At 37.1% G+C, this 14,363-nt stretch overlaps 1 protein-coding gene across 19 annotated transcripts in view; it reads right to left on the reverse strand.

Moving 5' to 3' along the window:
• Window positions 1-14,363, reverse strand: part of SORBS2 (sorbin and SH3 domain containing 2) — a 190,662-nt gene that overhangs the window by 10,872 nt on the left and 165,427 nt on the right. For 14 of the 19 annotated variants that reach the window (XM_052779878.1, XM_052779875.1, XM_052779877.1 and 11 more), the window contains 5 exons: window positions 13,164-13,252; window positions 10,493-10,539; window positions 9,050-9,164; window positions 8,825-8,953; window positions 6,849-7,052 (listed from right to left, as the gene is read on the reverse strand). In XM_052779878.1, coding sequence (XP_052635838.1) covers window positions 6,849-7,052; window positions 8,825-8,953; window positions 9,050-9,164; window positions 10,493-10,539; window positions 13,164-13,252 — 584 coding nt within the window. Of the gene's footprint in view, window positions 1-1,477; window positions 1,673-2,689; window positions 3,482-6,848; window positions 7,053-8,129; window positions 8,307-8,824; window positions 8,954-9,049; window positions 9,165-10,492; window positions 10,540-13,163; window positions 13,256-14,363 lie in introns of those variants that run through there. The other 5 variants (XM_052779876.1, XM_052779873.1, XM_052779874.1 and 2 more) reach the window with 3 other exon arrangements.

Here is a 14,363-nt window from a genome sequence, read left to right on the forward strand (position 1 = left end):
TACACTTATTTTAATCCAACTCTCTATCCTGGCAATGCAGTCAGTGTTGACTGCTGAAAACGGTTTGCTTACACTTGGGAGGAAATAAATCTTTATCTCATTTTGGAAATAGTGTACAAAAAAATCTGTCGTTAGTAGGACTGTATCTAATAATTTCAACAATTTTCAAATAGATAAGTCTGTACTGATTAAGTTTACAAAGGAATCTGTTCCCTAGACTTAAAAAATAATCCAGGTTTGAAAACAATAATTAAGAGCTAGAACTCTGTAACAACCCCCGCCCCAGACCTCTAGTTCTTCTCAGTACTCAGGCTCTTGTGTCTGCAAGATGGAGTCATCCCCTTGGTTACTTAGAGTCTTCCTTCCTGCCATGCCCAGTGAAGAGCAGTACACTGTCTAGGAGGTTCCCAGGAGCAGATCTTTTAATTCTCAAAACAGGTATTCCTCCTTTTTTTTTTTTTTTTTCAGCTGGGATTAACATGCCTTGCCCAAACAAGGGTACGTAGTATCAGGGTCACCTAAAAAGAATTTCAGTGTAGATGAGGAATTTTCTGAATTTTGTTGGTTAGGCTAAGCAAAAAGTACCTATCAAAAGCACTGCACAGCTGATAAATTATTCAAAGTTGCAGAAATGAATGCATACTGTGTTTTAACCCTTCTTTGAGGTGAAACATACCTAAGTCCATGACAGATTCATGCCCTGGAAAGAATCCTTATGGTTGTCCCCTACTTCAGAAAGAAACCAGCAGATCTGGTGGACCTTAAGTCCGTTACGTCTGGGTTTTCCATGAACATACATTGCAAGATGTGGTAAATTTTTTTAAAAATATGGGTGGGTTTTTTTCCATAAATGTAATGATCACTTCTTCTAGGATAGTTCCTCAAACTTTTTACATGACTTTTTCTTCTTTTCATGAGCAAATGGACACTCTGGAAGTCAGCACTGGGAATTGACTTTGTCTGTCTAGAGCAACTTTCCAGATTTTTCGGCCACAGAGCTGCAATGCTGACACAAAGTGTAGTCCTGAAGAGGGAATAATCTTTGTCCAGTCATTGACTAACAGAATTGGTATTTAGAACATGACCCTCTGCAGTGGTGCTTTACTGTGAAATTTACGACTGTTCTCCCAGGCTTTGGATTGAAATTGAAAACACTTTTAAACTTAGTTTCTGCGTACTTGAATATGATTCTGTTTCTTTCAATTAAGTAAGAGTTGCTGATGTCCTGGTATGGACTTGAAACTGAGTTGAAGGCTTTCTGCTTTCCTGCCTGCTATCTCCTTAAGCTATTTCATAGTATCATAATGGTTATAGCTTTACTTTGTGTTTCATTTGAAGAAGGCCTATCTTAATACTATGTTATTTAATATTAGTAAAGGAAACAATACACTGGAAAAGATCAAACTCAGTGTTAGCCTTGCAGTAATTTAGTATACATGAAGATTTGCAACAATCCATACTCAAGATGTGCAGTTACCTTTAACTTTGGTGAGTCTTTCTCCTGCTGATGTAAGGGTTTAGAAAGGAGAGGGTGTGAGAGGGAAGCAGTAGACGGGGATGTTGTAGGAACAGAGGGAGAAGTTGGTGTCTTGGCAGAGTGAAATGGAAGATTAGAAGAAAGGTGGAAAGGAGGATCGGAGTCTCCTGATGTTCCCACAGAAAGTAGAGCTGGCTTAAATGTTTAAGAAAAACAAGAATTGTACTATAAAACCAGCTGTGAAGGACATAAAATACTCAATAAGGAGTCATGTAACTAACCTGAACAGTCAGAAATGTGATGCTAATTTTATTATTAGTCAGTCTACTTTTCTGGATGAAAATTCTTCCCTCAGAAATCAAAACAAGTTGCCATTTGTGGCCGTGGACTTCATCTCTATTCTTACGGTTTTCTCCTGTGTTTTTCAGGTCAAGTAACGGTAGAGGCAGCCTGCAAAATCTTGCTAATTAACTAGCTTTACATTTGGCCTAAAACATATTGTCCTAAGCATCTGATTTACACGTTTGCATGTGCCAGCCAAAGCAACTGCCTGAAGAGTCTGTTTAAATAAGTGCTGGACAGAAAAAGTCTGTTCTAAAACTTTGCCTAGAAACCACAAAAACTGTGTAGCAATATTCTGGCATTTCATGGCTAGCACACATTTGGGATAATTCAGTGTTGTACTGTCCCAAAGAGGAACTGGGGAGGGCTTTAGGGGAAGCATTTGTTTAACTGCCAAACATAATCTGATCTGTTATTATTAGCCGCATTCTCATAACTACTATAAATATATCAGCTGGTGAAGTGACACATGTGAAGTACAAACCGCTGAGTCTCTGCAGGAAGCATGTCCCTCCCTCTGAAGGCTGTTCATAGCATTTGCTTGCTGGGGCCTCTGGCTCAAAAGGGGTGGCATGTAATGGGCCAGTGAGGAAAATGGTTCACTGGCTTTTCACATCAGAAGCTCGATGGCAGCTAGCAAGGTCAGAAGGGAAAGGACCAGCAGAATTGATACACTGTAGAACTTACAATGGTGTATATGCCTGCTTCTGAGAAGGGACTATCCCCTAACACTGGCAATTTTTATCGAATACAATAGTATCAAACTGTGCCTGTGTGCAATACAAACATAAATACAAGAAAAGGCAGAGAGTAATTATAAGGAGTAAGCTATCTGAACACAGAAGCCAGGTTTTTCCAAATTTGAAATACCTTATCAATATTCGGTGAAGTGTATCCTTCATAACATACCATGGAGTCTCCTCCACTTGCTACTGGGAATTCTAAATTGTCTTGTCCCAGATCCTCCTCTATATAGAGTCTTGTCAGTTCTTCTGTTGTGTCTTGTCCTCCTCTGTAGAAATCTGGTTCTTGAGGCTTTGACTGATCCCCTGTATTAACTGACAGATCTGCAGTACAGATTTCCTCTTCATTTTCAGCAGTTGCAGCTAGCACTCTGGAGACGGAACCACCTTCATGTGGTGAAGGGATGTTACAGATAGTGCCAACATGTTCACCTTCTCTTGTAGTATCTGACAAGTCTCCAGGTACTTCGATAACTGAAGAGTCAAGTATGCCTCTCAAATCTTTATCTTTTCCTGGTTTGGTATTGTTGCTGGTATGCTTACATGCTATGTCATGAGATGAGCTGGCTGAAGATGAGACAGAGGTAGACAGAAGAAAGGACAGAGGAAGAGCTGTAGGAGAGCTGAGAGAGACCTCTGTATTTGGAATAAAGTGATCATCCTTAACTTGGTGAATGCTGTTACCTGGGGAGATTGCTACAGATTGGGGTATTGTTAATGCCAAAGAATTGAGTTCTTCTAAGTCACAAAGAAAACTGTCTGGAAATGGTGGAGGAGGTAAGATGCACACGCTTGAAGGTGAAAAACCAACAGTCCTTGAAAACCAGTCACTAGTGGCAGCCTGGAGAATCTTTTGATCAGTGTGTGACCAAGAGGAGGAAACGTGTCTGGAAAGTGGGGACAGTGCTTGGGGAGGCAACTTCAAAAATAAGAAAAATATGGGAATTTAAATAAATAAATAAGCACGACAGAGAACCAGGGTATGAGTAGACTGGAAAGAAAAATGTCTGTGCCATCATCTGGATTATAGGGTATCATTTCAGTGAGCACGGGTGTCTGAAATCATTACTACATGAATCAGAACAGCAGGAAAGACATTTGAAAAATGAAACTGTATCAGGTTCTGGCTTGTGGCTTAAATGTCAAACATTAAGACAGATCTGAATCATTACATTCATGAAGGCAACTTGCATTTGACCTGCTAAAGTTATGTTACTTATGGTGCTCTGTTATTGAGCCTGTCACAGGTTATTAAATCATACAATTAATATTAATGTAATTTTCCCCAAACCATTACTGATATTTTGAGAACAGCATTTTCAGAAGTACAGTTCAGGTGTCATTAAGTATTTCTTTTAAACTATAACAACTAGAGGTGATTTCTAATTATCCTAATGTTAATACTTCTACTTTTTCTTAGTACTTCTGAGTAAATGTTTAAGAAACATCTTTAATACATTGCATACTTTTATTAAGGCATGAGCAGCTACAGAATGCATTTTTTTTTTTTTCAAAACTAACCCTATTAGTTCAAAATGACATCAACATTTGTGAAAGCTACATTCAATTCTAATTGAATGTAGGCAGTCAACAATGCTTTTAAAATAGTGACAGCACAGTACACAGCAGTATATTTTGAGTACCGTTACATAATATTGATTGAAGTATCCTTCTGGTAAAAGAAACGTCCTTTTGTAAGAATGAGAGACTGGTGAGTCATACGTACACAGCATCAGTAGATATCCATTGCTTCAATAAATACTGAAAATGCATTTTTGTTACTATTAATCCTCAAAATTAAAACTGAGTGAAAAATATTTTGATCTCATTGTTAGAATTATCCAGAATAATTAGATGTACATCTCTCTAAGTAATCTGGACTACTTTAGACTTTAAGTATAACTCTAGAATAGGAAAATAATTTCAAAAGACTAAATTAATGTCACAGAATAGGAAGGTTAATTTACTTACCTTCTGCTTGAGTTTTCTTGAAGCAAATAGCTTTATTTTATAGTTAGGAAAACCTTTGTTACAGAGTCTTCTGTACCAAGGTAAACAGTATAGACTGACACAATGCAGTCTGCTAAAACATAGCTAGGCTGTTACAAGCAATACTTAATCTCTTTCCCTCATCTTTCCTCTTGAAGAAGGGCCTCTAACCTGTGGTTTTAAGGTCAATAATATTGCTGAGGAGATGTTGCCGTTCTTAGTTTCCTGTGACTACAGGCTGCACTAGAGCTAAAGATATAGACGGTCTAGGCCAAATTAAGGAGAGCAAAGCTTGCTCCTGACTTGTGTTACTTATTTATTTTCATTGCCATTAGGCCAGGGAAGTTTAGTGCAATTGCTCTAGCACCAGGGAGTGATACGTGCTAAAAAACTCCAAAGGAATAGGAAAAGTGATATCAGTAATTGTGGTAAACTCCAGAACACCTTCAGGGCTGCTAAAGTCCTTCTAGTTAGCCAGGAACGAGATGTCTTCTTACATGGTATTGCCATTTCTGAATATAGCTGAATTCAGAAACAAGATGTCTGCTTAGGAGTGTCAGTAGAAGCTTTTTTTTTTTGACTTATGCTAGAACCAGATGATTGCAAAAGTTTCCTATGTTACAAAAAAGGCTTCTTCCACTTTCCTGCCCTAGAGAACTAATTTAGTAATAACTAACCTAATAATAGTGGCAGGACAGTTCTGTAATCTGAATGCAAATGCTCTGAAGCATCACCTATGCTCTACAAAGGTTATAGGGGTTGCACAAACACCAGCTGTAGCTGCAGGAAGCAAGCCTGCTCCATAGAAAATGGGGAGAGAGGCATCTCCAAAGAGAGAGAGACAGCTCTGTAATATGGAGCACCTAAGCTGCCTCATACTTTTGACTTGCCTTCAGGAACCTCTAGGTTCCTGTAATAATAAGGGGCCCTAGCTTATCAATACCTCAGTCTGCAGCTACAGAATTTGATGCTACTTCAGTTCAACAGTTTTGTCGGAATGGAAGAGAGAGGAGCTAGTTCTCTGTTGTGACATGTTCTGGAAAACCAGACAAGACCTGTTCTAGCAACTGTCCAAAACCAGTTAATATTGTTTAGTCATAAGCAGTATTTTCAGAGGCCACTGTTGTCTATAAATGACATCTTTTGGTAGCTGTCCCCAAAGCTGCAAATAAATGTGGAACTTATCTCAAAGTTGAAGCACGTAAATGAGCACCAGTATGCAAGTATATGAAAGTAGAAAAGGGGACAAAACCAAGTGAAACAAATAGAGATTAATAGCAGGATAAGAAGTTTATAATTGCAGACAAAACCCACCGCCCATGCTGAAGAGATAAACAACAAAGGTAAAGAGGAAGATTTAGAAAAGTTTCCATCTTGAGCATTCAAAATCATCGATAATATGTTAATGCTAATCACAGTTTGTATGCAGAAACTTTCTTAGTTTCTATCACTGCCAAAGAGGTTATGTTCTCTGCACAGGTGACTGTGAAATCTCACAAGTGAATGATAAATTGGAATACAGGAATCTTTTTGCAACATCCTGTAGTATGATTTGTGGTGGTTATATAGACTAGGAAGGAAAAGAATTCAGAACCTACAATGGACATTTGGTGTGAAAAATTACAACTATAAAGGTCTGAATCGAAGTTCATTGACAATGTGATGACATTTGCCTCACTACTAAATGAAACAAAACTGTCACTGTTGTTGTACCACTCCGAAGAACCTTGGTTGTACCAACAAGCCTCCTTCTAGAGTGTGAATGGCAAAAGGAGGAAGATTATAGTACAGAAGCATTAGTTGTTCTCCTTTACTTTGAAAGGCACAGAACCGGTCTCCGCAAGCTGTGTCCCCACGCAAACTGCCCTCTCTTGCCCTCTGCATGCTTATGGGCCTGCAGGCTTTTAGGACAACTGTGTTATGGGAATGTTTCACACTGCACTACGAAAAGTCTGCTAGACATATCCTTAATGCTTAAAATGCTCAAATTCTTTCTAAGATTCCCAAATAAATTTTGTTCTGTCAACTTGATTCTTCTGCCCAAATTTTGCCTGGCCCTACTCTCAATAATGTAATAGCTAATGAAGAAAAGAGCAAAAGTCCTGGCAGAATGTAAACCACACACTCAGCTATTAAAATACTTTAATAACAAGTTAGTAATGCAATTCTACCTAGGCAGGAAAGAAAATGTAGTGTACTTAATGCATAAATAATGTATTATCTTATGTTAACAAAAAAAATCTGAGGTCCTTCTAAGCCCACTCTAGGGGTGATAGCAAAGAAAAAAAAATCCTTACCTTTGTTGAACTTAAATGGTGTATTCTGTCACTAGAATAGCTTTGGGGTATTGGAGGATCAGGGTAGTCATCAACACTTTTTGATGCATTCTTTTTGATGACTTCTACATAGGAAACAGGGAAGATGCCTTGTCTGTTGGTTCCTGGTATTTTACCTTCATACCAGTTTTGATCAACTCGCTTAAGAAGAATTACTCTGTCTCCCTGAAACGCATTATGAAAATGAGTTACCAGCAGATACATTGTAAGTTAATTTTTTGAATAGTAGATATTATTTTAACACACAGTATTATTTTCCCTGCAGTGCTGTTTCCCATCAGTCTTGAGAGTTGTCTTCATTTTCACATTTCTCCTCCCATTTATAATAACCATGTATATACAACTACCATTCCAGCAAAATGGGGGGCTAGTCATGGACTGCAAATGCTATTCTTTTATCAGAGGGGAATCTCATGTAGTCTCCTACTCTTGGTTGGGGCATTAACATTTAAACTTTTCTTTGGAACATAACCTGTTCTAATTATTGGCCAAACTACTAGCTAATACCCTAACTGGAATATGCAATAGTGACTACTATGCCCATTTTTCCTTAGAAGTGATAAAAGTTAAACAACGAAATCCATGGAAGTGCTTTATTATCAGTAAAACTGGAATAAGTGGAGGTAGAAAGTTAAAAGATGAGCTCATGGGAAAGATGAGAGAAGGAAGTGCTTTTCCTGTGTAAAAAAGATGGGCAGTGGCTCACTTACTGTTTTTAGAGAGCTTAGCACCTGAAATGGAAAATAGCAACTTTCTACTCAACCTTTTCTCTGTAGTGAAACTTCATGAGCTACCCGCTTCTTTGTTTTACATGATGTGCTTTTTACCATGTGTCTTTATGTAACAAATCCTTCCCTATTAGTTTTGCATTCTCTCGGGTTTCTGTAATTTTGTTTCTGTAGTTGATTTGTGGAGTACCCAAAAATGATCTTTAGTGGGATGGAACAAAAGAAAATCAGTGCAAGGTAACTTTTGAAAACAAACCAAAACTGGGCTGTCAAGGTTATGACCACCACAATAAGCACAAAAGATAATTTTAAGAAGAAATAAATCATCAAACTATCCCCAACCCCTAGTTCTCTAAGTTCCCATTCCTGATTTTTTTTGTAGACGTCTTTGATGTTTACCAATCTCAGATGAGTGGAAAACCACCCATTATCTTCAGTGATGCTTGATTAGGCTCTAGGTCAGCATCAAAAAACTGTATCCTTACTCTTATTTCAAAAGAAAAACAAACCACTGGATAACTTCTATGAACTCTTAATTCTTAAAAAAAAGGTAAGAGGCAGAACTTCCCCATGGATAAAAAGTATATACTACTTACAACTAAGTATATAATACCTGCAATAATAAAGTTCCTCTACAGTGGTAATATTCCAGTGTCTCACAAACCTCAGAAATTAAACATTTATTTTGCTCCTGTGCAATAAAGTATATCCACCAGGATGTGCATAGAAAAGATAAGAGAATGTTATAAAAAGCGGACTGTTATTAAATGAAATATTTCCAAGAACTGGTACATTCACAAAAATATCTCTGAGCCTTTTTTTCTGTATCTTCTATTTTCTGTATTTTTCTATTTCTTCTATATTAAAACCCTTACCATGATAATTGTGACAGCAAGAAATAATTATTTAAAAAAGGAATGGATAATTGAAGTGAAAATAGAAATTTAGGTGGGCAGTTAGCAGATGTTTGCATATGCCAATCTACCACAATCCAGTTTACATGCACAGCGTATTTAAACTATTTGCAGGTAGCTGTGAAAGACCAAGCCAATAAGCTACTATGTTTGTACTTTCCTACTATTACATTGCTTTGTGCATAGCAAATATTGAATGCAGAGTGCACCAAAGCACAGTATTTACCTATATACTAATTCTGTGTAGCAGTAGACACTATAGCAATATTTTGATAAAGATAGTTCTAAACTGTACCTTTCTAAGTGATAACTCCACATTTGTGTCTGCACTGAAATTATATTTGGCAATAGCTTCTCCAATCTCTCCAATCTGTGCAGGGGGAGGTGGCCTGGCAGGCTGTGCTTTTTCTGGGGGAGAAAGTTTCTAAGAAAAAAGAAAAAACACAGATTTTCATCATTCTCATGCAGTCTGTGGACCTATTACCCAAACTAATTCAAGGAATTAAAAGAGAGAACAAACCTCGACATAAGAAATTGGGAATATTCCAACTCTTCCATGGTGCTCACCCTCATACCAGTTTTGATCAATTTTCCTGAGGATATAGACAGTATCTCCTTTCTTAAAGGACAGCTCTCTGTAACAAATTTATTTAGATCAGATGTTTACAGCTTTACATTTAACTCTTCTACCTGCATAGTTTCTGAGATCTTTACAGTTCAGAACTGAAACAGAATGTAGCAACTAAACATCTGAAGAAAAAGTGTCACAGCTGTGGTACATTTACCAGTTGATTATACCATATAAAATGAAATGATTCACATATATGAATCCCAGGTACTATCTGTAAGTTATAGAGGCCTGTTTTACACTGATTCCAAGGAAGTATTGCTAGTTATTAACAGAACACTTAGTATAGGGTCTGCATACAAGTATCATGTCTTTTGGATTGCCTGTTTAGATGCTGGTTTTATGACAGGCATCTGAGGGGTATTTGGTGTTCCTTATGGCATCAGTAGGGAAAACTACAGAATATATCCCACGTCTCTGTGGTCTATTACTACCTTTTTGCAGCAGCACAGCTTGGTGTGCTCCTGCTCTACACATTTTTCTTTCAAGACAGCTGTTCAGAAGCATGAAGAACACAGGATTATGTTCTCACCATTTCTGATACTCAGGGCCTGTGATATGCTTAATGTTGGATACCGGAAAAGCGAATTATCCAAATCATTAACAGTATTTTCAGATCCTGGCCTGCGAGTTCATTGCTGTATCATCCATTTGGGTTTTCAAGAGCTCATCTGCTGTTCTGATAATTCAAGTTGTGAGTTTTCTACCAGACGCAGCTAATGTAATTCTAGTGTCGATGTTTGGCCATATCTAAAGACTGTTTAAATGCCCTGGATCATCAGAATAACAGCAGGAATGAAATACAGGCACTCTACTTGGACTCTCTCATATCCTAAAACAGCGTTTCCTGATTTTGTTTTTCTTAAGGACCACTGTGGTTTGTGTTGGTATTGGACATGTCACATCCTGCAGAGAGCCTGTGTGTGTTAAGACAGACAGGAAGATGCTGAAGCATTATACAGAATTTTGATAAGCACACTATCTATGATGGTATTTTAAGCAATGTACCTTGTGTACCTTAAATACAATTCACAAAAAATGAAGAGCATTCAGTAGGTGACCCTCAGGACCCATGCTCTAGAAGGCTGAAGATGCACAGCCATTCATGTATTTAAACAAATACAATGCAGAATATAATAATTTAAGACATTTTTATTACAAAATAACTTCTCACACAGTTTGCTAATGCAGAGACTACTGTGACAGTGAGCAGGGTCCTCTGCTTCCATTGCATTTGCTGTTGAAATTGGCTAGAACAGCAGTTAGCTGCCACAAGTGCTAGAAAAAGTTTTGTTGAATTAAGAATTCTTAAATGAACAAAAGTCTAGTACTTACTTAGAAGTCTGAGCTTTAAAGTCATATACAGCTCTAGCTGGCAGTTTCTGAAAAATAGGCAAAGTGATTAATACATTCAGGTAGTATTACTATATGGTAAACATGTTTCAGTTTTTAAAAGGTGACCAAGATCCAAAAAGAAAAGGACGTGTGCCTTACAGTGGTTCTTGCAGTAATAGGCAATTAAATACAGAGCTTCCTTTTTCAAGGCAGTTTAGGTGTTTGCGACTTGGTATTTTAAAAATATTCTATTTTAAAAATAGAAATAGCAGCTGAATTTTAATACAGACTGCTTTGCAATTTTATGTTTAAGAGAACTACAAAAGTAAAAAAAAAGTTACCTAAATGCCAATGTGACTTGTAGGCAACTAGATCTCTAGGTACAATTGAAATTCACATGCTTAATATTCTCTAATACTTTAGATGCCTCTTCTGTTAAACTTGTTATCTTCAGGCTAATTTCAGCTACAAATACTACATCACATTTTATATACATGTATAAAGGAAAAATTACTCTGACAGCTGGAAAACGTTGGGAATATTTTAAATTTGTGAGTCATCTGTGCAGCGCTCTTGCTATCACAGGCAATCACATCATGTCATTCCTTTCATTTATTTATAAAGTTCTATCACCAAGTATCTGTAAGCTCAATACTGTTTCAAAAATAAAACTGTAAAACAACCCTACCTCTCCTCACCTGTGTGGTTGACACTTAACTTTCACTGCTTTCAAAGCTGTGCTGAAAACACGAACTGTGATCTGACCCAAGAGCCTCACTCATCTAGTGTCTACCTCTGACAGACAACCAGCACTAGATACTTCAGAGGAAGGTGCAAGAAGTGATTAGCAGTATTATGTGAGGATATTTGGTGAAGTGATCTAGTCTTTCTCTGCAACTACTTGCACAAATGAGATTGCTACATGTAAAAAAAAACCTCTCTAGGATATACTAGTGACTAGAACAAGCTGATTACACTATTTCTGAGAGATACTATTTGTAATGATGTAAGGGTGCACATCTTTCTGTAAGAGGAATAAAAAGGAACACTTGTAAGTTTTGCATTTTACTTTCTTCCAGGCCAGATGTTCTCAACTGGGTTCCCTCCCTTCTGGTCATCTAAAGGCTAGCAAATTTAGCATACCTAGAGCATTGTCTTCACTATAATAAAAAAGTCCCCAAAGTTATTACAGGGATACTGTCAACTTGCATTTTGTAATACTAATACAATTTTCCATTACAGGTCTCCTTCAAATAAGATAGCCTAAATTTAAAAGCATTTTTCTGTTCCTTGCTGTTGTTAAAAAATAGTCTTTTAGATGGGAGGGGATATTCATACCATCAACTGTAGCTAAGCCCTTTTCACTCTTTCCTGATTTTGGTACAGCTGGTACTGTAACTACTAAAGCAAATAATGGAAGAAGGGGGATAATGTTAAAAGAACAGTGGAGCTGATGAGCTGATTAAATACAAAATTCTTTGAAATGTACAAAATATACTGGAAATAGAAAAGCCTTTCTTCTTTCTTTTTAAATTACAGTGATGTTAAGAATGGCTTGTTGTGCAAGTATTTTACGTATTTTCAAATTGAAAGATGACTTTCAATGTCACAAAATTCTTTAAAAAGAACACACAATATGGCTCCTGGAACTTTTTTAACCTTTATTTCGTAATAAGCAGTCTTTTCTTGAAATCAGACTCTTAATCGAATTGCAGCAATATAACCACGTCAGTGGGGTGTAAGTGGATCTGAATTCAGATCCTGTAACCAGTTCTAACCTGTACCACCGTTTAACAAGGTAGATGGCCCAGAGCAAAAACTTAAATATTAGCAATTAAAATACAGTACTCTCTTATGCTGCCATTGTTTTGTGCAATATTTTAATAAAAATCAATGGAAAATGTTAACAATCTATGGTCTGTAGATGTTGGTTAATATAAATTTACTTACTTTATGATTGAATAAAATCCCTGAAGCCTGTTTGGAGAGCATTTATAGTTCTAGATCTAGAAATATTCTTAAGATACTGATTGATATACTCCATTTTTCTGTGTATACTTTTCAGTGATACTTTCTTTGTGTTACTTTAAAGGTTGTATGCCTGCTTCCATTTCTTCTTCCAAAGCATTAATAAAGCTATCTGTATATAACCACAATCACCAACTGTTACAGAAATTAGAGACTGCCCTTAGGATAAGTGGTTTTGTCTAACACACTAACAGCAGTGTTTTTGCTTTTTCTGAACAAAAATAATGGTGAAATACAGATGTTCTTTGTATCAGTTTTGAAATGACTGAGGCATTTTCTGTGCAATGCTCTGGTTCTCAAAAAAAGCCTTTCCCCAGTCACATCTGCTATTCTTCTTTGTCCTAATCACCCACTCTGGTCAACTTTGACAGAGCCTGTCACTGACTAGTAAACTTATGTCCATTATCTATTTAAACATAAATAGAAGATACAGCTTATCTTACAAAGCTTGATATTCTTTCAACTTCTTGAAGTACCAATCTCCTTAATGAAAAAGAAGGATGCTGTCTCATCTGATGATATGATAAGTAACTGTTCCTTTGGTCTGTATCATTACAGTGTCTTAAAACCAACACAAATCTTGCCTCATATATGTTACCAGTTTTCCATATGGATATTCCTGCATTATTTATTGTTTCACTACCTCTTTGTCTGTAGTTGCTCTTCTCTCCCTTGGAGTACATCGTCCCACATCAGTGAAAGCAGAAGAATAGCTTCCAGGAGACTCCTGGTCTACTGAAAACAGAAACTATGTGAAACTACAATAAATTAAACAAAACCATTCAAATCTGTGATGCTGCTTGGTTTCATTTAGGAGAGTGAAGAGATATTGAAATCTATTATTTTACCTTTAATAGAAAGAAAAGCACATGATATGATGAATAAAGTGCACCTGTACAGAAAAAAAGAGATACTAACTCTCAAGCAAAGGCAAAGGCTGTCCTCTGATCCACAGCAGAAGAATACGTGAGAGAGGATCAAGAGAGCAAAATTATGCCTCACTGTACAAAGGGATGCAACCCTACTGGACCAAAGGGAAGATGTGACAGCGGTACTGGGACTTCATCAGGTTGCATGAAACTGTTTTGGAATGCCAACAATATGAACACATAATTGCATGCACAAAACATGATGAAAGCATGCTTCAATGAGAAAACAGTGAAGAAAAATTGTTTCCTCCTAAGTGATCTAAGATGCATTTCTACTTTACCAGGGGCACATGTTAGGCAGCACAAGGGAATTTAAAAGGATGTTGCTTCATAAAACCAACTGTTTTAAGAAATGGAGTACAAATCATTAGTCACCAATCTATGTGGCAGATTTTCTCTAAAGCACAGTTTACTGATGGTCTATTATAGGATGGTGAATAAAATCAAAATCTTACACTCTTTATAGCTCTGCAAGTTGCCAATGTGAAATGAAAATGGAATTATTTCAGACCAGAGGATGAAATGAACTGCCTCTTGACTTTTGAGATTTACTATTTTAGTCTCCTACTGCCACAGTGATACCTGCTAGTGGATACATATGACTGATGTTTGTCTTCCTTTGACTTCATTCACACAATCTGTTCTTACCAAGCCCATACATTTCCACAGAAGTACAAGTGGAAAAAAAAGAACTGAAAGCGTCTCATCCGTTATGTTGGCGTCTTACAGAAGAAAGATGTAAATAGTCTCCAGAGGGCTCTGTTGGCCAACCCACAAAAACTTGAGGCTACTGATAAACACAGCGGAGGCAGAAAGTGAGATAATTGTATTATTTATGTCATTGGTTGCAAGCATGTCAACACCAACAAGTATATTGCAGTCCCAGTTCTGGACAGCTTTCTTGATATGGCCTG

This window comes from Harpia harpyja, chromosome 2 (genome assembly GCF_026419915.1).
Source record: "Harpia harpyja isolate bHarHar1 chromosome 2, bHarHar1 primary haplotype, whole genome shotgun sequence".
Classification (NCBI taxonomy): Eukaryota; Metazoa; Chordata; class Aves; order Accipitriformes; family Accipitridae; genus Harpia; species Harpia harpyja.